Raw genomic sequence first — 27,311 nt, 5'->3', positions numbered from 1 at the left:
GAATTCTAGAAAATTGTAAAAACGGAGACTAATAGTTCTCTGCTTGGTCTCCGTTTCTGCAATTTCCTATAATGCCCGAGATGGGTTCAGTCTCCGTTCAGGAGTCCCGTTTTGGGGATTTTAAATGTACACCACTTTTTGTTGGCACTCTACAATATTATATAGGCAATGCTATTTGGGCATTTTATGAGTCTTCTGGCACTGTTATTTGCCCACTCACTGGGTTGGGTATTATTTAAGCAGCATTTGACACCATTATTTGGGCACAGTGTGTTATTTTTAAGTGTTTCATATGCCTGTTATTTGCACACTGTGTGGGGTATTATGTAGGTGTCATTGGCACTATTTGTGCATGGTGTGTCAGTACTATGCAGGAGTCTCTTGGCACTGTTACGGAGCGGAATAGTTCGGAAGAGCCATTGTTGGCATTCACAGGGTGACGTTTTAGTACTTTCATCTGCACTATTCCCCTACAAAGCTTGCTCCATCCCAGACTGGCCCTGTATGTACAGAGCATCAGGGGATCTAATTATTAGCATATCATTATAATATAAAAACCCTTCCGCACCTTTTTGTCCTCGTCTCTCCGTCTGCACGGGACGCAGCTTAGGTTCTTGTTTAATCTCCTCCAGAATCTTTTCGTGTAGACTTCTTTGTTGGAGCGGCAACGGGGAAAGATTCCTATTGGAAACCTGCAGCGAACAGAAGCAGTCAGTTTTCAGATCACGCTGCCCCTCTCGATAGGTCACATAGGGCAGTCGGACTTACTGGTTTCAGAGGAGGGCGAGATCTGATGAAGTCCAGGATTAATTCATGAGCGTCCTTCTTAACCTTGGGAGGAATGTCACCACTGACCTGCGAAACAGAAGATCTCTGCTTTATTGACTGAGGACTACTGCACTATCCATCCAGCCATCCATACCAGGTCTGAAATTATTGATCGCCTCGGGATAGGTCATCAATACTTGATCAGCAGGAGACCACCACTCGGGATCCCTGCTACTCAATGGGGCTCTACTGTGGAGTTGTTCCTACATTACCGTCCGCTGCTACATGTACAGTTGGTAGCTACCGGCTCCACCAACACCGACAGCAGGCCGGATAACAGATGATCTCCAGGGTTCCCTGCCGATAAATTATCATTGATGACCTATGTTGATAATAGGCCATCAATATCTGGCCAGTGCGAGCCCACTTTGAGATGTCAGGCAACAATTTTTAAAAGCCGGACAGCCCCTTTAAAACAGGCTTTAACCTTTTCCAATCCACTGTCTGAACTCTGAAGACATTATGATTTCAGGCTGTAGAGCTCCGACGTTGGAAGACGTCCGTCGGGGTTCTCTTACTGTATATTGCCAGCCTCTCTGCTGTCAGAGCCTATCCAACGTGTCACCTCATGCAGTACTGGCTTTAGCCAGCAGATAGCGCCGTTGTATAATGGCAGAAAAAGACTAAGCCTCCTGGGAAAACTAGGATACAAATTGGATTGGAAAGGGTTAATGGGGATGAGGAGCGCCAGATCATCAGATGGTCCTAGAAAACTAGGCAATATTTATCCCTATGTAGCCATTTCTTCATTATGAGGCTACATTCACACGGGTGAGAATCTCGCGAGTGTCTTGAGACGCAGGAATATGAGCGCCATTCTTTTGAATGGACTTATTCACATGAGTGATTTTTTTTAACCTTGCAGTGATGCTTCAAGGTTTAAAGGCAAGGAACGCCTTACCCATTGGTTCCAATAGGACTTTAAAAGACATTGTATGCCACTCACATGCCGTGTGATGGGAGGTTTCCCCATGGAAAACATCTACGATCCTTTGATGCGCGTGAAGCACATGCCTGAGGATCACAATTTCACAAAAGTACTGCGAGAAAACACAGCGATTTAATTAGGCATGGTGTAATACTTCATTTCACCTGTGGGGGTGCTGCAGAGAGATTGAACACGTTGCCAGCTTTCCCCACAGATTACACCTGATCACTGGGGATCAGTTTGTGACCATTGTAAAAAGGACCCTTCAAACAAGTAGAGATTGTCCAAAACAGAGCAACCTAGGTTGCCATTTAGGTGACATGGACAGCTGGGTGTACCCCTATCATGACTTCAAAGACTATTTTGAGCAGTTATAGCTACGTAAAACAATCCATACATTGTGGGTTTGGCAATATTTTTGCAAAAAATCTGCAGTTTTGCTACAGTTTTCTTGCAAAACACAGCATGAGATATAGAGGATATCCAGTGGGATAACTTGTGCAGCCCTTGCTGCGGAGCACTCACCATCACCTTGCGCAGCTTGTAGTTTCGCGCCCTGATGTCTTGCATAAGCATCTCAAATGGAGTGAGTTGGTACTCAGTGGGCAAAGAGTTAAAGGTCTTCTCCCGCACCTTCTTCAGCTGTACCCCATGCCGCAGATCTCTCATCAGCTGCACCCACAAGCGTGCCTGTAGAGCGCAAGAGACAAAGTGTGACGTGTACAGCACCGAGCACACCGCAGAGCGTGTACAGCTGTGCAACGCGCACACGCAACACAGCATGTTCTGTGCAGCACACAGCACCGAGCAGAGCGCTACACAAACAGTGAACGTAAGGCTGCGGGACACACAATGACTGCAAGCCATGGTACACAAGACACGGCTGCCGGAGGTCCAGGAGCGCTCACTGCAGGGATTAACACAGGTGCCTCCTGCAGAACATCGCGGGGATTAAGGGATCCAGCTGGAAGGAGCTTTCAGTTCTGACATGGGGTTGGGTGTTACCAAATTACATGGCCATGGCTCCATGCTCTCTTTGCAGGGCGGCTTCACACGGGTGTATTTACGCACACAATACGCAGAAAATAGACCCCATTGATATCACTGGGTTCCTACATATTTTCATACAGGGTTCAGTCCTTCAGTCTGCAGCTTTTTTCAAGAAGCCATTTACTAAACACTTGTTTTGCCTCTGGCAGAAGAAAAGGAGAAAAAAGTCCCAGAAAACAGCCATATACTTACTAATCTACATCGACGAGAGGGCAGCCGCAGGTGACGGCGGCGGCAGTGGTGGTGACGACCGCAGCAGCAGCGGCACAACATCCCTCAACATGCAGGCAGCCAACTGCTGAATGGAGGAGCCTTCCACAGGTGTGATATACTGATGGCCAATCAATCACACACCTTCTTGAGGCTACACACGGCCTTTTCAGTGCAGTCATACACATGAGCGACAGTTTGAGCGAAAATGTTCTATTTTTTCACAGAACGTATCAGCTTTAAGGCATTGCATGGCACCCGCACACCATGCAAGTGCGATGCGAGGTTTCCCATTGAAATCAATGAAAAACACTCCACGGTTACAAGGCACATTGGTGATATCACCAAAGGTTAGCTTCACACAAGTGAGTACGATAACGGTCCGTGAATCACGGCAGAATTTTGCGCTCGTCAACATGCGATTTTGCTCCGAATGCAAGGAGTTTTTATCTCAAAACCACCTTGCATCACTTCGGGGAAGTAGTGATCCTCTACCGCGGCTGACAGAGGATTGCAGAGCTTCTTCCATCGTCTTAAATGGGGAAACATTGCACCGCGTGAACCTAGCACGTGGTGCGATGCTGCCACCGGCCCCATTGAAAATAATGGGCGATGCGAAGCAAGAGCAGATAGAACGTGCCACAATACGATGAAGGAAGGCATAACTCATGTGTATGACCCCATTCAGAAAAAATGGGGTTCATATTCGGGGAAAATATGTGTTTCGCACAAATCTTGTACGATTTTCTCGCCATGTGAAGCCAGCCTTAGAGCTTGTTCAGACGACTGTATATCGGCCGGGTATTCACGTCAGGCCGATATACGGCGTCCCTCTCTGCAGGGGGAGGAGGCTGGAAGAGCTAGGAGCAGTGCACTGAGCTCCCGCCCCCTCTCCGCCCCTCGGCACTATTTGCAATGAGAGGAGGCGGAGCTGAGTTATGGGACTAGGCTCCGCCCCCTTCCTGACCTTCCCATTGCAAATAGCAGAGAGGGGGCGGGAGCTCAGTGCACTGCTCCCGACTCTTCCAGCCTCCTCCCCCTGTAGAGAGGGACGCCGTATATCGCCCGGCGTGAATACCCGTACGATATACGGTCGTCTGAATAAGCCCTTATACTGAGGGGGGTGGCTGCTTAGTACTATACTTGCACATCGATAAAGCATACAAAGTGTGTCAGGCCACATAGTACATGGAGTGCGCCATGCAGGCTTACAACCTATTAATGAGGCCATATTTCAGTCCTCATAGGTGACCCACGCTGGCACCCTGGCCTCCCCCAGCGTTCAACACTGCACCGCATGTTACTGATAAATACCGTTAAATATGAGGTATTAGTTAATATTTTGGCCAAAATACACAAGCTTACATCAAATGTCCTCGTTATTTTGTGAGTCCCTAAACTAATATCAATTTAAAATCACTGAAAAGGGAATAGGCATTGAATATTTTTTTCTGTAAATTCCCTTTTTTAGCAATTTTAAATTGGTTCGCCTATAACGTGCAGGGCAGCGCGCTGGACTGAAATATGGCGTTACTAATAGGGTGTAAGCCTGCATAGTGGACCCTTTGCATGTTGTATCTGTATATAAGTATAATATTAAGCAGCCGCCCCCCTCAGTATAAGGGCTCCCACACACTTTCGATTGCGTTTTTTGGTAACGCGATTGTCAATGGGACTTTCTAATGTTAAAAACGCAACGCAACGCAATGCAATGCACCAAAAACGCAGTTGCATGCGTTGCGTTTTTTTGCAATAGAAAATCCCATTGACAATCGCGTTACCAAAAAACGCAATCGCAAGTGTGTGGGAGCCCTATGGTTTATTCACATGAGCGTTTTCTCGTGGCTGCGATAAAACGCCAGCCGAAAATCGCAACCATCTGATGCATTGGATTCCAATGCATTGGTTCAGATGGGCGATTTTTTTTTTTCTTTCTTTTTTTGGTGCATAAAATCGGACAGCCAGAAAAGATAAGAGCACACAGTGAGCATTCTGGTTGGCCGCTTTTACGCTGACCGGAAAACAGGTCTGGAAAAGGGAGGTGGGAGGGAGTTTAGCAGCAGCTCTGCTAAACTCCCTCCCCTTCTCCGCCCCTTGCCAAATGGCGGCAAAGGGTGGGGGAGGACGGGGCGGGAATTAGCACACTAGCTCTGCTAAGCTCCGGCCCACACCCTCCCCTTGCCGACAGATGGCAAGGGGCAGAGAGGGGGCGAGAGTTTAACACACTAGCTCCTGCCCCGCCCTGCCCCCTACCTTTGCTGGTAGCCTTCTGAATGGGTGTTAAAGCGAGAGATGCAGCCCCGACTTGGTCGTGGCTGCCTCATGTACATGCGATCAGCGGCCGTGATGCGCCCAAGAAGCGGGCGGCCGAAAATCGCAGCGCCCATGTGAAGGAGCCCTAAGGAAGGTGTGTGATTGGCTGTTCATCAGTACCTTCACCTATGCAGTGCTCCTCCATATAGTAGGCTGTCTATATGTTGAGGAATGTGGTGCTTCTACCTGCCCTCTTGTATCAGTACATTGGTAAGTACCCTGTTACCCTGAAAATAAGACATACCCTGAAAATAAGACATAGCATGATTCTCTAGAAGTTTTGAGGATGCAAAATGATTTTTCAGGCTTTTTGAGGATGCTTGAAATATAAGCCCTACTTCAAAATTAAGCCCTGCTAACAGTTAATTTAAAAAGTCATTTTAAATAGTGTCCAGGCAGCGATACATGTAAAAAAGTTAAACCTTTTTGAACAAAAATTAATATAAGACACTGTCTTATTTTCGGGGGAAACACGGTATATGCCCGCTTTCTGTTGGAGGCAGGTGGTGGTATATGGAATATATTCCAGTGAGAATTTCCTAACCATCCTTCCTTCTCACCCAATCTGTGTTCTGCAAGTTCACAAGTCCATCTGGTTCTGCCTCCTCCACCCTCATCTTCATCAGCATCTAAGAAATCAAAACCAATGAGTTATCCAGAACGTTAGGGAAAAACAGTCAGCGACAAGTCATGTTGGAGATCATCTCTCACCTCCTTGGCTTCCCGAATTTTGTGAAGAAAAGCTTGAAGTTCCCCAGTTTCTGCAAACAGCGCTCTACAGACAGCCTGGTAGTGGACTGGCGCTTCCTGGGGCTCCGGAAGATGAGATGCACAGAAGCGGAGAACTGCTGAAAAACTCCGTACCACCTTTGGAGGTCCTTCTTCATCTTCATCCTCTGTTCCTTCATAGCCCTCGTCCGTCATGACCCCCTCAGAGTCACTGGCAGCCATGAGATCGATAAGTTGCTCCAACTGAGGACTGAGCTCTCGCTCCTCACTCTCATCAAGCCCCCAGTCCAGTGCCCGGTATATGGTAAAGCCCAGACATTGCACCATCTGCAAACATAAGCAGGGGACATCACAGAGATTAATCTGGATTTCTTGTTTTCTAAAGTCTAAGGCAAGATGCACAAAACTCGCGCGAGTATGAACTTCACAGAGTTATTCCCATGAGCGATGCTGTGAGGTTAAAAATGGCTGCATGTTCTATCATTTGACATTCCCTCGGAACACCTTGCCCATTGTTTTGAATGGGACCTTTAAAGACATTACATGACACTCGCATGCTGTGAGATGTACATGCGAGTGAGATGTGATGTTTCCCATTGAAGATGTCCTGTAGACAACAATGACTTCTGCAGCAGAAACGTATTTAGGGAGGCAAGCCGCCGCCAGACAGCTCTGTCGCCGGCTTAACTCCTGGGGAACAATAGGATTGGGCACCGAAATTCAACATCCTTGATCCTTCTTTCCCCCAACATCATCTGGCATGGAAAAGTTGGGCTGCCACCATATACATTATAGAGTCATCCAGCCTCATCATTGGATAGCTAAACTCTAATGTGTATGGAGGCCTTAAACTAGGCCAAATATACTCTATATGTGCTGCCCTAGCTCTGTATGTTAATACCCAGGCCAAGTAACAGTGGCCTGTTGGCACCCAGGGCACATGCCTTGCCTTGCCCAGCTGAGCACAGCACTATCCATTGTGAGAGAAGCCATAATATTTTCTATCCTCCATTTTGTCTTGTAACCGCCTCTTCTTGATTTCTCTGTCTTTCTTTAGTACATATTCAGATATTAGCAAGCCTGCTTTCCAAGGCCATTTACTGAGGTCTCGGGAGAAACAGTTTCAATCGGCCTGAGAGAAGTCCTGCCTTTAAAGAGACGTCACCACAACGTGGGGCACTTGCTTTTTTAATAACCAGTGATAATAAATAAATTGTAATAAATGATATATATCTACAAGTGAGGCGCCTTCTAGCCTCGTTTCAAATGTCTTTATAGAAATAATTCTGCTGATTAACTAATACATCAGACACCTTCCTATCACATTCAATGCTGTGTATGATTTGTAAGCTTCCTCGAGCTCGTGCATTAACTCTTTGAATTTGGTCACCTAAAAACATACCAACTAGCGAATATTGCGCTAACAGCATCATACAACCATGTTTGATCACTGCACAAGCTGGAGCCAAAGGATACAGAGAAGAGTCAGGAGAAAAAATAATAATGTTTTGTCATAGGGCTGTTTAGTTTCTTCAAAGAAGTGTAAAAGTGGGCCCTACAGAAAAGCTGCTTTACGTCTACAGGCAAACTATTGGCCTTTCTAATGCAGATGGGATCGGTGACTGCCGTAGTAAAAAAAACAAAACCGGGAAAAGTCATTACCTGCTGCTCTACATTCCAGATCTGCCGTGGCCTACTTCCTATAAATTACTCCGATGTCCATAAATAACATCAGGAGTTTTTTCCATTTATTAGGTCTTAAGAAGATTTATTACACGGCTCCTTTAACCCAGAAAACGTCTGGAATGCTTTTATTGTAGCACTACTATTCCTAGCACGCCATATGGCAGTGGTGTAGGTATTGGGTGCGCAGCAGTAGAAGTCATATCCAGTCCTGCCATATAAGACGACAGTAGTATTATATAGAGGCACATAGTAAGGGGCGCTGTTGTAGATTTTGCATTTACGCCTCTACTTAGAAGCATCAGTGTGACCCATCTGGTTTCCTCCACAAAGCTGAGTATGGCTAAAGATGGGAACCGTCAGCTCACTGCTACCCTTATGTAGGCAATCAGTCCCAATTACTAGACGCCTCTGCCTTCCCGATGAGGTGCAGTAACATTAGTTCCTGTCAAATATCTCTTCATTGATGGATGACACTCGTTTCTAATCAACACATTACCTGAATAGTAGATACATTAATCTTCATTTCAGAAAGCTGTAGCTATCCATCCTTGAGTCCTCCTCTGTCTAGGTGATAAAGGAATACTACAGGCAAAACTGACGAATGTCTAGTGTGAGGGGCGAAGCATGATACAAGGATTTAAAGAGCACCTGCCTCTTCAGGCTTTGCAATAGACAGTACTCTGTATCAGTTTTGCTCTGAGAGTTCCTTTAACCCCTTAAGAACCAAGCGTGGTACATATATGGCACTAGGTCATGGGCTTTAACCCCAGACGATAGTAAAAAGATGGCGTGGGATTACAGCCTCTGATCCTGCAATTAAGCAGGAGCAGTTCGGGTCTTTGGCTGTCAGACACAGCCGAGGATTCAGAGGAGAAGGGAGAAGCGGTTTTTGTGTTCTTCTTTCCAGGCTACATAGCACTCAATAGGTGCTATGTGCTAAAAAGTAGAAGCATTACTTCCACTATGCAGCTGCGACAGATGTGGCAGAGGATTTCTTCATCTCCGCAGAGAGTCCCATTGTCACTGGACACTGCTGTCACAGTGTTCAGTGATGAGGAGACTTCCCGCAGAGATGAAGAATTCCTCTGCCACAGCTGTAGCAGAGGATCGCGATGTCCCCTCTATGTCCATGGGGCCGCTGCTGCTCCCTCCAGCCCCATTGACCAAAGAAGAAACACCTGGATATGACAGCATCCAGGGGTTTCACATCCAAGGAATCCCCTGCTGCAGCTGTCACAGCCGCAGCAGGGGATAGCGGGCAGCGCACTTTTTGTGCATTTTTTCCTGCGTGCTGCCCTTTTTGGTCACGCAAATTTTTGAACGCATGCGTTTTGTGCACAAAATTTGCGCGTTAAAACACCTGTGTGACTGAGCCCTAAGGTGAGACTGGCCAACCATTATATGTGTGTGGGGTTGTCCTAACTCCCCCCTGATGTCAGGTAAAAGAAGGATCGGACATGTTGGATTTCAACATGCCCTACCCTTTATTCGCACAGGAGATAACCTGCCGCCATAACTGCTTCCTCCCATCTCACTATTGAGAACACATGTACACTTAGTCAAACTGAGGGTGCGAATGTATTGGGGGGTCTGGAGGAATAGCTGTTGATGGTGCAGGGCGAGCTTACCCTTGACACCTGCAACACTCGTGGCAACTCTAATGGCGTCTATATTGGTTGTCACATTTGGCTTTTGTCTCCTTGATAGGCTAAGGCTAAATGGCAATATTTAGTTGTGAATTAAAAACCAATATAGAATCTATACATAGACAGCTGTTTCTGGGTTTTTGCCCCTCTTCACTCGGTTTCTGGCTTGGCTTCACACTGATGAGTGGCCAAAACTCTGGAACAGCTGTCTATGTATGGTATTCTGGCTTGGTTTTCAATTCCCAATCATTGTTATAAAGAACTGTATAAAAGGTCAGACATTGATTTGCAGGAATGCTGCTATCCAATAGGTGGCGCTGCAAAGGTATTGTTCCATCTTCCTTATTTGCATATATGTCCTAGAGTAGCATACATGGCCTTATAAGTCTCCTCACTCACTTCCTAGGAGATCTCCTTAAGGAGGGACTTGTACTAGCTGGTGCCCTCCCTTAAGACATACCTAAGAATATCACATGGACTTGTGATGTGACTACAAAAGAGGGCATGGCTGGCTGTGAATTTGGGGAGACCCAAACCACCATGCAATTATCCCATTACAAGTGGAATACTGTACTAATTATAATCATATCCACATAATCGCGTCAGTAAAACCCTGGCAGGAAATAAACACTTTTCTTGCAGCTGAGTGAAGCTTGAAGCTTGGAGACAGGAGGTCGGGGACTGCTTTGGTCTCAGGCTCGGCCATGCACTATTCTCACCACTACACTATTGTGGATTTCATGTGTGTTTAAGGCCATATCACACCTGCCATATCATACCTGATCAAGACATCCGTAGAGGCTACGGCAAGAATGCTACAACATAGAGACCTGGGACCATGACGGACTGTATTATAGGTCAATGGGCACCATCGGTCGTCATTCACATCCATCTGATAACACATCTAGCACAGGGTCATAGCTTCCATTATAAGTGGACGCCATAACGTCAGTGAGGATAGAGTATAGAGTAGAGGCCTGGGCGCAGGTATGAATGTGCCCTTCAGGAGTCTTGAAAGGCTGGGTGCCAACCCCTACAGCAGATTTCATGTCAGTCATATTGGTTGTCACCCAGCTATTTCGACAGCAGATATCACTCAAAAACAACTGATAACTAAGTAAGGACTTTTGGCATAACATATAGTCCATAGCATAGTTCCCCCAGACTCGGCCTGGATGCAGTCCTTACCTGTGTCTCTGTGAGTGATGACAGGGGGGTGCTACCGGTAGACTCTGGAAGAGAAGAACACCTGTTATCAGAGCTGAGATTATTACATATCACCTACTATATAGTATGACTGACTTTGGGGATCAGGACTCAATAAGGGACCTTTGGTGTATAGGAAAAATGTTAAAGAGCATGTGTCATCAGAAAATGACCTCCTGTAAAAAGATTTTAATGTCAAACATATTTTTTGTTTCATTTTTGCAATTTTTTTTAATGTAACAATTTATAATATCAAAAAAATCCTAAAATCCTGCAGTTCTCACCCTGACCACAGAACCCAATAATACTCTAGCACCTGCTATTCTGTACAGAAAACTTCTCATCCGTTATCTCAATATCATCACAGGCAGGATTGCAATGACAGGTGACATATATACATAGGATCCACCATTCAGGTTGGGTGATAGTCAAAGCTCACCTCCTCCCCCTCCCTGCACTGGACACAAAACATGCTCACAACACTCTCCCATAGAAGTCTATGGGTCAGGTCCTGTCCACTGTACATATAGCTAATAAGGCTTCTGTAAACATCTCTCAAAATGCTATTGACTGCAGGCCAGACAAGATAGGCCACCTACATCGTCATGTATAGGCAAGAGAATAAAAGAAATCTCTAATCAGAAAATAAAAACAGATTAGAAAAATGGAAAATGTTTCACAATCTGGTTTTAATTAATAAAAAAAATATAAGTGATACATTACCTTTAAAGATGAGGATATTTCTGATGTTGGCCGCCATTAGTGGCTAATGTGACGATTAACTGAATGGCGGAAAACAGAATGATGTATACTTCCGTGTAAACAGGCAGTTGCTCACTTATGAACAACTGCCTACTCAGGGCTCCTTCAGATGACCATATTACGCAATACGCTTTTTCCTACGCAAATTTTTTGCACAGAGAACGTATGTATTTTGCGTGCACGCCTGCGCACATACTATGCGCTCGTTCACACGGACGGGGGGGGGGGGGCATATTAACATTTTCCACAAGACTTCTGCTCTATTCGCAACCTGATTGGTTGTTTGGGTTGGCTGTTTCACAGTGATTGGTTGTTTGGGTTGGCTGTTTCACCAAACAACCAATCAGGTTGCTGGAATTGCTGAATAGAGCAGAAGTCTTGTGGAAAAAGTTAATATGCGGACGGGGGAACCACCCCATCCTGATTTAAATGGCTAATTAGTCTAACGACGTGCCGGTGATCTCAGGTGTGCGCAGTGTTTTGAGCATACCCACTTGTGCAGATGTGGGTGTTTTTGCGCACCTCCCATAGATCTCAATGGGGCTCCTAGCTGCGCAAATACATACAAAATAGAGCAGGTCCTATTCTTTTTGTGCCGGTTCTCACAGGGGGGAAATGGTGAGAATGAACCCATTGAAATCAACAAGTTCTGACCTCAGTGTTCTGTGGGCAGGGTTCTGGCACACCTGAAGGAGCCCTCACTGTGAATGAAGGCGGGTGCGCCAGAACAATCCCTGGGCCGCTCCGTCTCTACTCATTAGCGATGCTCATTGCTGTGTAAATGCACAGGAACGACTATTGCTGGGACGACCCGTCGGCCTTCTGTTGTCCGACAGATCATCCCATATAAAAGCACCTTAAGGTGCAATGAAATGGTTAATCCTTGGGCTGGAAGCAGCAGGGTGTGTGCTCCGGCAGTGTGCTGTAGATACGGCTCCAACACCTTCTCTGTTTGCATTGTGATTTGCGTCCAACGCAACGGATTCCCAGAGACAAAGCCGATAGAAGCCAAATATAGCAAGGTCGTAATGGGCGGAGGCAAAGCCTGCAATGACATCACACTATATCAGTCTATGAATAGTTACATTAGTATGGTAGCGCCCATTTATAGTTCCTTTATCCTCTTTTGTGTCGTTGGGCAGCAGCCGGATAACCAGCATTCGAAAGGTTCTTCCCTATACTGGGGATAACTATGTATCAAAGTGCAGTCATGGCAAAAAGTTTGGAGACTGACATATTTTGGTTTTCACAGATTTTCAGTCTTTATAATGACAATTTGCATTAGCTGTAGATTATTATGAAGAGTGAGCAGATAAATTGCAATAAATTGTCATTCCTTGCCATGAAATTTAACAAAAGCCCCCATTTCCGCAGAATTTCAGCCCTGCCACAAAATCACCTGCTAACATAATTTCAGTGGTCTTCTCATTAGTTCAGGAGAAATGCCCCCTTTTAGATGTCGCCATTAATTCGTTTGCACGCAAACTGAACGGTGAACGAGAAGTGCAGGATTCTCATTCGGCGTTGGCTCGCGGTTAAACCGAACGATCGTTCACTTTCGATTGTTTGAATGATTTTTTGGAACAGTAATCGATACATCTAAACACAGCAAAAGTGTTACAGGAGACAAGGCAGCAGAGATAACTCTGATTAAATCATAAGAGCAGACTGGTTCCTGTGAAAGGGGGACGGTGCTTGATATCATTGTCTTCTTCTGTTAACCATGGTTACCTCCAAGGAAACATGCAGTCACTATTGCTGTGCATCAAAAGAGCTTTACAGGCAAGGACATTGCTGCTTGTCACATTGCCCCTAAATCAATCATTTATCAGATCATCAAGAACCTCAAGGAAAGAGGTTCAAGAAGGCCTCACGATGCCCAAAAAAGTCCAGGACGTCTCCTAAAGAGGATTCGACTACGGGATTGGTGCAACACCAGTACAGAGCTTGCTCAGTGGCAGCAGGCAGTGAGGCCAAGGCTCATGGGGGCCGGCCTGGTGTCAAAAAGGGCAGCAAAGAAGCCCCTTCTATCCAAATAAAACATCAAGGACGAACTGATATTCTGCAAGAAGTATGAGGATTGGAGAGTAGAGGACTGGGGTCAAGGGCGTAACTATAGAGGATGCAGGGGATGCGGTTGCACCTGGGCCCAGGAGCCTTAGGGGGCCCATAAGATGTCTCTTCTCCATATAGGGAGCCCAGTACTATGAATAAAGCATTATAGTTGGGGGCACTGTTACTGGTTTTGCATTGGGGCCCAGGAGCTTCAAGTTACGCCTCTGATGAAGCCCCCTTTAGACAGTTTGGGACATCTGGAAGAATGATTCACCAAAGGAAAAGGGGAGTGCTACTAAGAGCCCCGTGATATGCCACCAGCAAAGCATCCAGAGACCATTCCAAGAGCAACTTCTCCCAACCATCCAGGAGCAATTTCGTGATGAGTAATGCTTTCTCCAGCATGATGGAGCACCATGTCTTAAGGCAAAAGTGATAACTAAGTGGCTCAGTGAACAAAACATTGAAATGTTGGGTCCACGATCAGCAAACCCCAGACCCCCATCCTATTGAGAAGCTTTGGTCAATCCTCAAAAACCAAGTGGGCAAGCAAGAACACAGAAATTGTGACAAACTCCAAGCACTGATTAGGAAGAATGGGTTGTCATCAGCCAGGGTTTGGCCCAGAAGCTGATGTCCAGCATATTAGGGAAAATAGCAGAAGTCTTGAAAAAAAGGGGTCAGCATTGTAAAAATTGAGTCTTTCCCTAAAGGCAAATGAGCTAAAGGCTCATTGATGTATTTGGCCGGTCTCACACGACCAGATTTAAACAGTTTGAAAAATTAGGAAATACTTATAACTGAACCTTAGTAATCATAAAAAACATCTGACTAAGGCCTCCTGCAGACGGGCGGACATTCAGTGGCGGGATTTCCCACTGAATTTCCACCCGCTGCCATAGGATTGCATTAGATAATGCAATCCTATGCACACAGCCACGATTTGTCCGTGGCACATCCTAAAGGGCGGCAGCCGGCACATAGCAGAGAGGGGAGACGCCGGGAGCAGGTTAGCCGCAGCGGTCGCTACAGGGGCACGGCGCGCATCCCGCTGCGAGAATTCTCGCAGCGGGATCCGACCCGGCCGTCTGCAGGAGACCTTAATGATCTAAAAACACTGAAGCAGCAAACTTGGTGAAAACCCCCCAAAATTTGTCCTTCTAAACTTTTGGCCACAACTGTATAACCCGTTTAGCAGCTCAGATATTGACTTATATAGAAGCCAAATACAGCCACATTGCGGTACAACCCCTTTAAGGAGTACAGTACCTGTTTGACCTCTGAATAAAAAGCTTGTTTATGGCCCTGAGCACCCGAGGCTTTAATACAAACATTATCCTTGCTTCTTGTTTATTTCAAAATCTGTCTAAATACGCCATGTAAAGTCAAACATCCTACACAAACAGTACGGCGCTGCCAGATACTCCTCAGTCAGAGCATCAATTATACCAGTGTGTGCTCAGTGTCAGGAGGTGACTGCTAAAGCAGAACATTAGCCTCACATGTAGATTTCCCCCACCACCTTAGGGTCCTTTTACACGGAATGCTTATTGTCAGAATAGTCGCTGAATCGTGTGAAAATTAATAATAATTATTCAGTACCAACACGGCCAACGACTGAAGGAGAAACGATAATTAGTTTGCTATTCATTTTATATAGGTAGAAAAATCATCGTAGTTGTTTGTCAGCCGGTTTGTGTAAAAGACGATCGTTCAGTCGTTCGCAGACCATTTTTAGGCATTTCTCGGCTCGCTTGACAGAACAACGACGGACTGAATGAGCTATGATGAAAAAAACGGACATCCTCCCGACTGTATACTCATGGTCTGTAGTTTATTTGGGTCAATATAGAAGCTAGTGATAATTAAACAGTTCCCCCAGCAGGCAGAAATGGTATAACCTCTAGCTAATATAGTGCTGATGCATCATGGAATTGATTGAAAGTGAAAGTAAAAAAACCTCCTTCAAACGAGCGCGTGCGATTTTGGGGTCGCCCGCACGTGCTGTTAAATTGCGTGAACGAAGAAATTACACGGCTCGCCATAGATCTCAGCGGATGTAAGTACAGAGTTACATAATAACTATGGAGAAACATATAGAAAGTCAAGCATCCGAGTACTAAGCTTTATGGATAACGATAGATATCTCAGCGCTGGGACCCCCAGTGATCCCAATGACCAGCATACAGGAATGCAGCGGCGGTGCACATGTGTGACTTCACTTTCATTGGATGAAGCAAATCTGAGTCGGCATGCCCCATAGAATTGAATGAAGTGATGGCCACTCCTGCGCATCAACGCTCCATTCACATGTGCTGGTTGCAAGATCAGTGAGGACCCCGGCGGTCAGACACCCAGCGATCAGACATTTTAACCCTTTCCAATCCACTGTCTGACGTCTGAAGACATTCTTATTGAAGGCTGTACAGCTCCGATATCAGAAGACGTCCGGCAGGGTATTCTTACTGTAAATTACTGGCCGCTCTTTTGTCGGGGGCCTCTCCAGTATGTCACATACTGCAGTACTGGCTCTGGCCAGCAGATGGTGCCATTGTATAATGGCAGAACGAGAAAGCTCCCTAGAAAACCCTGAATCCAAAATTGGATTGCAAAGGGTTAATCCTCGATTCTGTAAATAGGGGATAATTGTCTTTTGAAGGGAAAACCCTTTAAATAACTCCAATTATATTCATTAGAGATCAGACATGCCCACTGACGCGTTTCCGACCTACACAGGTGCTTAGTCATTGCATAACAGTGCCGGAACAGGTGAACCTATTTAATATGGCGAACAGCCAAGGCACATTAGACATTAAACATCAACATTACAAACCACAATCATATTCGGAGACTCAGGATCACACGATGAAACACCTGACAGGCGTAGTCCGACATACCAGAGCTGCAAACCTTATAATAAAGTAATAAACACAGGGAAGAGGAAAGTATTTGGGGGAAAACCTAAAATTAAGAAACATTGGGAACTTTTTCTTTGAACACGCGTGTAGACTGAATAGGATATGATCTCATCTAACATTATTGATGTTTCCCCCGTCGCTCGTTGCTTTGTGCCTTTCACTGTATGTCATAATGTTCACTCGCGGCGCGGCGCCGTGGGCACGAATAATGGTAATATTGTGATCCTAATCTGCAGTAATGTATTGTTGTGACACATGAGTAATGTCAGTGCTATGGTACACTGCGGGCACAACGTTACAGTCATCGGGGTAGGTAGAATATGAGCGAGTGACGAATACGGAACCACCTAAACCAAACAAAACTCTATTGATACAGTCCATACCTCATCCATCCACCCACTCAGAGGTGTTCACAGAGCATGTGGGGCCCCGTAGGAAATGGTCACTTTATAAGAGCCCTCTATTAGCATGTTGGTTTTCCTTTGGTCTTCAGAACCGAATCAAACCATCATGCCATCCATTTTTGGGTATCAGAGGACCCAGGGGTGCAAAGAAAATCTTCCCCGCTTCATTACTCCAATAGCCTGACAGAAAGGGGTCATCAGTGCATGCTGCTTGTGCCAAATTATGACTCCCATCAGCATGGGAAATCTGAATCCATCTACCAGGCAATCTTTTTCTACTGCTCAATAATCTAAATGTTACTCTGTTTTGCCCCCTGGAGTCTCGCCTTTTTTGTTTCTCTTAGACAGAAATGGCGCTGGAACTGGTCGTCTGCTGTTATAGTCCATCCGTGCTAAGGATAGACAAGTTGTGCGTTCGCTCATGTTACTAGTGCACCAGCATTGTATTTGGCTGAAAATTTCTTGCCTATTCGTCAGGATGATTCTTGACATCCTCTCTGACCCCTTTCAGTGACGAGTTGTTACCATTCACAGGATCCTCTTTTGCTGGATGTTTTTCCTTGATCGCACCATTCTCGGTATAATGATGATATCCTGGCCCCGACTAGTCCAGCACCGATGACCGGACCTTATTGGAAGTCGCTCAGATTGCTAGATTTTCCCTTATAATGTGGACTCACACTGAAACTGATCCACAGAAAACTTGATTTTATACTGCACTCCGGGGTCACGGGGATAATTTGCATACAGGGAAGCGCCAATTGTGAGAGGGCCGGGGGCTCTAATAAAGTGGCCTCACAGTGTATATTACTTAGGCTCTTTTCAAGATCTGCTGGATAACAACTCATTCCTAACCAAAGATAATTGCATATCACTAGTATATGCCATCACTTCATAGTCTCTGGGACCCCCATGATTCTGAGAATGAAGAGGCCATAGCGCTGACTTAGCATCCCGTTCACTGCACACTGGTGGTCCCAACACCCAGCTGTATTGGAACAGTCATTAAAGGCAATGCAGCACCTCACCAGCGCTGTGACCACTTCATTGGGAGCCCTAGAGGTCGGACCTCCGGCGATCATAAAGCGATGGCATATACTAACAATTATGCCGTCACTTTATAACATGGGAATACCCCTTTAAAAGCATTGCGCACTTCTAGTATTTTATGGCTTGAGGAAGGCCTCATATGGCCGAAACGTTGCCCGTTATATGCTGGTGTAACATGGAGATTAAATTAGGATTAAAAATTCTGAAGTGGAATCTGGTTCCTTGCATTGAGGTCTTTAGGATCCTGGTGGTGCCCCTACAAGGGAAGACTGATAACTAATACTGTATTGGTGCAGAGACTCTACTTTATCTTATATTACATCAACCTATTCCAATGAGGATGAGACTGAGTTGGACTGAGCCCCTCCTCCCTGCAGGACCCCCATAGCAGTTGCATGAGTGTTCTCTCTGTATGCTGTTACACTCAGCCTATATAATGGGATATAGATTTGGCTGTGTAGCTTGTTGCCCTACAGAATACTATATAAGATTGCAGCTGGGACTGATGGGTAAAGCAGCAGCCCTGCCAGGAGGAGCTACGGGACCAGAGGTGATAGGAGTAGACCCCACCGTCCAGGCTATACTATATTCTACTGAGTAATATTCTGTATCCTCATTATATATTCTATTTCTAATCTTTATTAATATGTCCACAAGGAAGACGGCTTAATGAATTTACCAGCGGTCAGACAAGTTCGGGCGGCTCATTAACTGAAGACAAGAAATCAAAGCACATCAAGGGCAATTACACCAACGTGGGGAGAAGAATAGTGCCACGTGCGGAGGAGATGCAATCACTTCATTAAGCCCAGTCCGCTCTAATATGTGAGGGTCCTCCATTAATATCCATATATTACTTGTGTCCTTACTGTCTGTGGAAGAGTTTACTTCTCATGTTATACAGCCTCGTACTTAGAAACTACAGGGAGGCTCTATGGGTCACGATTAGAAGGTCACGCCGGTGGAGATTAATTACTATTTAATGATTTGTGATATATTAAGGTGACGGCACATGGCTTCCCGGCAGCTTCTAGTGAGCGCCGAGCCACTGGTCAGGTGATTCAACTTCTGCATCACCTGACAGCGGCTCAGGTGCACTGATGGCGCCATTAATACCCCGGTGGCGGGAAGCGATGTAACTACTAACATCGGCATCGGATGCACAGACGATTCCTACGGTGCGGTTTTTGGCGTGGAATTTTCGGCAGGGTTTCTGCGCCATGTTGAACGTACCCTTAGGCTACCTACAGATGGATGAGCGCAATATCGAACCGAGTTTCTCGCCAACGTGCGTTTTCACGCCAATGCGAGGCGTTTTTCGGGCAAAAACACCTCCCACCACTTCGGTGAAGCAGCGATCCTCCGGAGTGTCCTTCAGTGTGTTGTTTGCAATGGGAAACCTTGCATCGCACTCCTGTGCACATCGCATGCCGTGAGATCGGTTTTACTGTCGCATTGAAAACAATGGGCGATGCTTTCCGAGGAACGCAAAAAGATAGGACATGCCGTGATTTTTTTTTCCTTGGTGAGGCTACATTCCCATGATCGTATATCAGCCACTGTTTTCACCGCCGGCCAATATACGCTACCATCTGGGGCGTAAAAGCTAGTGAAAGGGCGCACAAATCTAACGTTTGTGTGCCCGTTCACATGGCATAGGCCCCGGTGCATATACGCCGAGGCTGCCATGGCTTTGAGCCTTCCCCTTCCCTCCCCCTCGCCGGCTCACCTCTTCTCTCCTCCCCTCCAGCTGATTGCAATGGAACAGGGCGGAGCTAAGCGCCACCCCATCCCACCTCCTCTCATTGTTGGCTGCGGACAAGGGGCGAGGAGGGGGCAAGAGCTTAGCTCCACCCTGCCCCGCCCCTTGTCTGCAGCCAGCAATGGCAGGAGGTGGGATGGGGCGATGCTTAGCTCCGCCCACTCCCTGCCCCATCCCATTGGAATCAGCCGAAGGGGAGGAGAGAAGAGAGAGGGAGTTTAGCAGTCACGCTGCTAAACTCCCTCCCACCTCTCTTCTCCGGCCGCTGTCATTGGCTCCCATAGGAGCCCATGCAGCGGCCGACGTATTCCAGCCCAAAAGTTCCAGGACTATCTTTTGGGCCCAACGTAAAAACGCCCGGCGCTATATTGGCGCTTTTACGTCACAGGAATACGGCCATGTGATCTTATGCATTGGAATTCAATGCATCAGATCACAGCATATATCGGCCAAACATGAAAACGGCGGTCCGATATACGCTCGTGGGAAGGAGCCCTGAGAGAAAACATCGCTCATGTGTATGACTCCATTCAAAAGAATGGGGTTAATATTCGCATGAGTTTTGTGCCTCTGCACCAAGCTCGCACAAGACATTTTCATTGTATTCCATACTAATCACTTTGCTCACAGAGACCCAACACGGATGAGAAGTGTTTGCATCTTACATAAGTGTGAAGAAGGGTTTTATGTATCCTGAAGTCAACCAGCTAATACAGAACTGCAAAGCTCGTAATACCATACCAGCCTGCATATTACGCTGGGGCTTGTCATACTGTAACAACTTGAAACAACATGCTTGGCATACTGGGCTACAGAGTCACAACTTTACTGCGCTTCTGAAATACATTACCTGAGTCTCTCCTGCATTTCCAATGCCAACTAGTCACTTTATTATTTCTGCTATGCAGGGAAGTACAGGGAGGACACACACTGTGTCTCTCCTGCATTGCTCATATTTAGCTACCTAGATTTCCATTGACATCCACTAATGCGCAAGCAGTGATTTCAGCACCAGCTTGTTTAGTTGGAGGCTACTTTGGTGCACTATCCGACATCAAACATAAGAATGTCCTCCGATACTGATCCATGAAAAGACTGACATACAGAGGGAATGTGTTATAAATGGCCACTGTCAGGGGACGGCTTAGGACCCCAAGGACTAAATAGCCCACAAGTGTCATATTGTTTGCTTCTAGTAGATCAATCTCTGCATATAACTATATTCCTCCCCTGATTCATCGGAGACAGAAGTTATGTTTAGTATCTGCTAACTCAGCACTTGTACACTTGAGTCAGTAGAAATGTATGAATCCTGCTGAGTGGAAATTATCCAGTTATTATCTCCTTATTACAGTTCACTTGGGAAAGAACTGATGCAGAACATTGTGCTACCGTCATGTATCCTGAACATCAAAAATGCCGTGTTCTGTATAATTCAATAAATATCCCAGACTTTTCACTTGGTTTACAGTTTTTAAATAAAACAATTTCTTACCGGCTCAGTGAAAACAGAGGGGGGTTATTAATGGTACATAGTCTGATTGGGTAATGGTTACTAGTGGAGGACCACAGGGGGCAGTACTGGAGGGGTCATAGTTAGTAGTGGAGGACCACAGGGGGCAGTACTGGAGGGGTCATAGTTAGTAGTGGAGGACCACAGGGGGCAGTACTGGAGGGGTCATAGTTAGTAGTGGCATACCACAGGGGGCAGTACTGGAGGGGTCATAGTTAGTAGTGGCATACCACAGGGGGCAGTACTGGAGGGGTCATAGTTAGTAGTGGCATACCACAGGGGGCAGTACTGGAGGGGTCATAGTTAGTAGTGGCATACCACAGGGGGCAGTATTGAGTTGTATCCTTTTTTTATATATTTATTAATGACCGGGTAGAAGGATTGTGCAGTAAAATATTAATATTTACAGAGGATACAAAACTATGTAGAGTAATTAACACAAGAGCGGACAGACTGTAATTATAAATGGATCTGGATAAGTTGGGGCAGAAAAATGCAAATGAGGTTTACCACTGATAAATGTAAGGGTCTGCACATGGGCAGAGGAAATACATGTCATCATTACACACTAAAGGGAAAACCACTGGGGAACACAAACATGAAAAAGGACTTCGGGGTTTTAGTTAATTGTAAGCTTAACTGGAGCAACCAGTGTCAGGCAGCTGCTGCCAAGGCAAATAGCATCATGGGGCGCATCAAAAGTATATTGTGGACAGTTTTGTGCACGGTATTCAAGAAGGACATATCAGGGCTTGAGCGGTTACAAAGATTGGCAACTAAAGTAATAAATGGAACCGGTGGACTACAATACCCAGAGAGGTTATCAAAATTGGGCATAGTTTAGAAAAAAGACGGCTGAGGGGTGACCTAATAACTATGTATAAATATATCAGGTATAATACAGAGATCTCTCCCACCATCTGTTTATACCGAGGACTGTGACTGTAACAAGGGGGCGCCCTCTATGTTTAAAAGAAAGAAGATTTTTACGCCAACACAGAAGGGGGTTCTTTACTGTAAGAGCAGTGAGACAATGGAACTTGCCTGGACAACTTTCTTGAGCGTAACAATATTCCTAGACAACAGGGATCCCAAGGAGAAGACTTTGGGTCCCAAAGAAAGCACATGTGTTCTTCAGTTGAACCTGTTCTGACTAGTTAGGGTTAATATTTCCTGTCCAGATTAGTTAGGGTTACTATATCCTTGCTGCTGTTGGGTGAGGTTGTGGCTAGTGATCGACAGCTGTCAGCTAATTCATTAATTATGTCAGCCGCTTGATTGACAGCTCTGACAACCAATCAGCTTCTCCTCTTTCCCTACATAATCCGTCTCTTACTGGCTGGAAGTGCTGGTTATACTTCTGTATGTCTGATCTTCTCAGCACTTTCAGTTTACCTGTCTGTTGTCTGGCTCCTGGTTTGTTCCCTGTGTTCCTGTTTGTTTCGCATTCTGTGTAATCTCGTCTTTTGTTTGTTGTCAGTTTCACTTTGTTCCCGGTTTCTATATTCTATTTCCTCTCTGACTCAGGACCTTACTTCATGCAAGTAGTGGGGTTGTCCCTTTCAGGACAGGTGCTCCGCTTTGAGGTAGGTTCTGTCAGAGGAGTTCAGAGTGTCCCGCTCAGATCGGTACCCCTTTGTTCGGTCTGCTCCTGTGTCTAAGCCACCTTCAGTATTGAGCAGACATGTCTGTCCTGACTGCTCCAGTACCTTGTTATCCGTAGTTTTGGCAGCAGTCCAGGATAGACATGACAGAAAGCACATTATTAAAAAGGTTGAAAATACATAAATAACTCTCTCTCCGCCCAATGAAAAATAATCATATCTGTATTTTTACATCAGTATGGATTTTTTAATGTAGTCTTTGCAACAGCCAAGTGAACAAAGTATGAATAAAGCAGCTCTCTCTACCCCTATCCCAGCAAGAAGTCGCAGCACTAGTAGGCAGCTCAATCATATCTAGCCATTAAGCTACATGTGAGCAAGCCCTCCTCTCTCTATTCATATGTTCTGGTCATGTTTTGTTTTTTGCTGCCATTTCTGCAAAGTTACAGCAAGAACACAGTGGGTTTGTGAAATGATGAAATAGGTGCAATGTATGAACATAGCCTAATGGCCTCATGTCCACAGGCATTTTTCTTCACTGTGTATTGCTCATGCGATTGGCCCCCTGCACACGAGCGGAAATTCCGCAGCGGGATTTCCCGTGGAATTTCCGCTGCTGGAAGCCTGCATAGGATTGCGTTAACAAACGCAATCCTAGGCAGACGGCCACGATTTGGCCGCGCGGCAAACAAATCGCGGCATGCTCTACTTTTTGTGCGGGGCTCGTAGCCCCGTACAGAAATGTCACTCACCCACCGCCGGCTCCGGTCTGGCATGCGCCGGCAAGCCGGCACATCAAACAGTCGGAGTCGGCGGGCGCGGGTGAGTATGCGCTGGTCCCTGCAGGCGCTCGGGTCGGGTCCTGCGGCGAGAATTCTCACCGCCGGATCCGACCCGCCCGTCTGCAGGCGGCCATACGCAGTGAATGGAGGCAATGAAAATGAATGGAGTTTCATTGATCCATGCATATGAGCGTGTAGATAGCAGCATGCTCTATTTCTCAGCGTACCACGCAGCGTGAACCCTATTCTTTTGTATGGGTAGTGTACATTGCATATAGGCTGCAATTCATATGCAACGAAGGGACTCGTGAACAAATTCTCGCTCATTACCCGGTTGGTGGATGTGCTTATATGGAACATCTATCGCTTACGTTCAATGCGTTGAGCGACTATTCAGATGATAGTTGTCCCATGTAAAGCCACCCTTAGTGGCTGCCCACCTACGCATAGGCAGCCACCGGAGATGTTTCATACAATGGTATGCCTATCCTACCAGGAGAGGCCTGACCGTTCTTGACTTGATACCCATCGTCATGCCCACTTTTGCCAATAGTCGATACAATCAGAATAAAAATGATCAGAATCTGGAATGTATTCTGAAACTCGTCCATTTTATTGATCCCCTTCAGAAAGTTACCAGGGTCCATTTACGGTGCACTGAAAACACACATATAGTAAAATCTATGGAAAGGGTGTAGCTCCTCAAGACAACCCCTTCTTCAAATGAAGCTGGCATAGAGATCAGCTGATTGCCATGGGTTTGCCTTGTAAAACAACTGGCGAACGGCTGATCTCTCTTGGGACGTTGCTGCTGTTGGGTTGACTGTTGGCGATTGAGATAAATGGTAGGTCATGTAATGGGTGGCTGAGCTGCCAGAATAAGAACTGCTGTTTGTCTTGGCTCAAAGAGAGTGATCTCTCATAGGACATATATGGCCAGGGTCTTATAGAGCCAACCCCTATAATGCAACATGAAGCTGACTACATTTTATCTGTTTCCATGTTACTAGCGTTAAGGTCGGGCGTTGTCCTTCAATGAACCGCTTCTCATGGGTTTCAAACAACATTATGCACTAACTATATGACAAGCAGCGTATAATTAATTCATAGCGTGGTGGAATGAAGGACATAGCAGCAGTGCGTTTATAATACAGGAGCCTGTAGATGCCTCGTACCCTGAGCTCTATGTCAAGAGCAGGTAGAGATCTTCTATGCAGAACGTTCCCATATGTGCTACTTATTGTCAGGATCAGTGGATGTACTCTAGGCCAAGAAGAGTCAACACATGAGGTACCCTGGTGGTCTTCATCTTTAACCCCCCCAGTTGGGATCTGGGCTTCCCTTGCAGAACCAAGGTCATTACATCGGTAGTTCCCCGGTAATGCAGCAGCTGACACTACTATAGAGCAAGGCACGGGACCTGAGCGTGTGAACGGAAGTGTAGTCAGATCAATCCAGGTTGAGACAGGCAGCATAATTTCAGAATAAGGAACGGTCTGGAGGTCAGGCCACACAGAACGAGTTCAGCATGGTACAACAGGTCAGGTGTCGGAGCGGGCAAGAGAATGGTCAATGCAACAAGCTGAGGTCAGGAGTGGAGAATGTTGACACGTCGGGAATAGCCAAAGTCACAACACACCAGATAACATCTTAAACTGCACCAAAAGACCCAAAACTCAGGAATGTTCTTTAGGCTCGGTGCAGACTAGCTGTGTGTTTGAGTTGCGCCTGAGTCACTTGGGCCCAACTCGCATCAGACAGCCCATGAACACAAGTCCATGTGGCGCCTGATTTATGCAGAGGCAGTACATTGGCACCAGACAGGAATAACACATGCCAGGAGCTTGATCGTCTGCATGAAAAATTGTCAATGTGTAGCCTCATAGGCATGTAATACGGCCATGTACGGTCTGTGGAAGAGAGGATTAGAAGTGAGGAGAAGAGCGTGCGCCGTGGCTGCCAGGAGGGAAAGGGGAGGTAAGCTGGAAGCTGCAAACTATAACACTTATGCCACCATCCATCAGCACTTCATGGCCAGTCAGCCACTGTAGGTACAATGGAGCCTTTGGTAAGAGAGGCCTCCGCGCCTATGTCATGGGTGTTAGGAAACTTCACAAGTCCCGTCCTAAAGTTCAACTGCTCCTACAAAGAATGAGAATATTCGTGGAAGGGGAGCAAGAAGTGGAAGCAGAGACCGACCCCAAAAAGGGTTCCAATTTTGATACTTCCTATATGGCCCCTCACATGCCACAATCAACAGCGAATACAGCATTTAAGCGGATGACAGGGAGGGGAGTGGTTCTGTCAACCATCAGCACCCCGTAGTGTGATTGCAAGGTACCAAGTGGTTCCCACGGCAATATGTAACTCTGCATACTAGGCCCCGCCTCTGGTAGGGTCTAATAGGCTGCTGTCATAGGCTTAGTAGAATGCACTACATAAGTACTGCAGTGTACTATCCTAGCGATCAAACTATCGCAACTTAAAGTCTCCTTCAGGGACTAAAAAAAAATAGCATCAAAAAAAGTTCAATAAAGTTTGATTTAAGATAAAAAATCAAATCCAGTCTAAAAAAAAAAAATGCATTTTTTACCCACAAAAAAACCTTCTTCAATGGATAAAAAAAGGAAAAACAGCACATATAAGGTATTATCGCATTCGTAACGATCCACACAATGAAAATATTTTGTTATTTATCACATATGGTGAACGCCGTAAAACTCTTCCCGCAAAAAACAAGACCTCACAGAGCTCCGCCGCCGGAATAATAACAACGTTATCGGTCTTAGAATGTGGCGATGCAGATTCAATTGGTTTTGTTTAAAAAGGTGTTTTTATTCCTCAAAAATAGAAAAAAAAAATAAAGAAATCCGCATAAACGTGATATGGCAGTGATCGTCCTGATCAGATAAAAACGTTATTGTGCTATTGATGAGCGCCGTAAGAACAAAATCCGGAAGCAACCGAGGAATTTCTGACGTTTTTTTCCATCTCCTTCCCAAAAAAATGTAATAAAAGTTATACAACACAATATATGTACCCCACAGGGGTGCCAATAAAAAATACAACACGCCCCAAAAAAGGAAGCCCTCATACGACAATGTCAACAAGCTATGGCTCTTTGCAATGCGACGATGACAATCGCTTGGTCCTTAAAGCAAAAAATAGGCTTCTCACTAAGGGGTTAATACGTTCCAGAACGTTCCATATGGAGAGTTACAGAAACTGCCATTATTTATAGCATCAGACGGTTAGACTAATGTATTCCGCCGACCCTGAAAGTGATATTTCCTGGATGCGCTCAGTACTTGGCGCACGCAGGGTGACGGCCCAGCTCAGATGTGGAAAGGTAAATGGTCTGTAGGCTGCCGTGTAACAGATTTGCGCACGATGCGGTGACCTTAAATCTGCGGAGTGGTATTTCGGTAACGCACGCGAATGCTCTGATGTCCTGCTGGTAAGGGTATTGTTAGGGGTCGGGCACCCTCCCTTATATTGGGGTCTCCCTTGGATATGTTCTATTTATCTCCACCTAGATAGAGCTGCGTTCTTCAACCTATGGCTCTCCTGCTGTTGTGGAACTACAACTCCCAGCATGCCTCTGACTAGAACTCATGTGCTACTGGTACAATTCACCACATCTAAGCAGCGGGACAAAAATAACATAATATACCGTGCGTTACACGGCGCCGTGAGCGCAAGGACTGGTCAGTGAAAATTGGGCTTTCAAAAAGATTTTATGGATGGCAGACCTGGAATATACAAAGTTGCCACAAAAATGAGCCGAGCCCCTGTGTTGCCCATAGCAACCAATCACAGCGCTGCTTTCATTTTACCTCAGCGGTATAAGAAATAGCAACCAATC

At 45.9% G+C, this 27,311-nt stretch overlaps 1 protein-coding gene across 1 annotated transcript in view; it reads right to left on the bottom strand.

Annotated features, from left to right (window-relative positions):
- Nucleotides 1-27,311, bottom strand: part of SPIRE2 (spire type actin nucleation factor 2) — a 45,084-nt gene that overhangs the window by 10,933 nt on the left and 6,840 nt on the right. Inside the window, exons 2-7 of the mRNA XM_066582445.1 lie at nucleotides 10,579-10,622; nucleotides 6,041-6,385; nucleotides 5,890-5,958; nucleotides 2,282-2,446; nucleotides 769-855; nucleotides 569-692 (exon numbers count right to left, since the gene is read on the bottom strand). Coding sequence (XP_066438542.1) covers nucleotides 569-692; nucleotides 769-855; nucleotides 2,282-2,446; nucleotides 5,890-5,958; nucleotides 6,041-6,385; nucleotides 10,579-10,622 — 834 coding nt within the window. The remainder of the gene's footprint in view (nucleotides 1-568; nucleotides 693-768; nucleotides 856-2,281; nucleotides 2,447-5,889; nucleotides 5,959-6,040; nucleotides 6,386-10,578; nucleotides 10,623-27,311) is intronic.

This window comes from Eleutherodactylus coqui, chromosome 11, assembly GCF_035609145.1.
Source record: "Eleutherodactylus coqui strain aEleCoq1 chromosome 11, aEleCoq1.hap1, whole genome shotgun sequence".
In the NCBI taxonomy this organism is placed as follows: Eukaryota; Metazoa; Chordata; class Amphibia; order Anura; family Eleutherodactylidae; genus Eleutherodactylus; species Eleutherodactylus coqui.
Note: the sequence above shows the minus strand (reverse complement) of the source record. Positions and strands in the feature narration are given on the sequence as shown.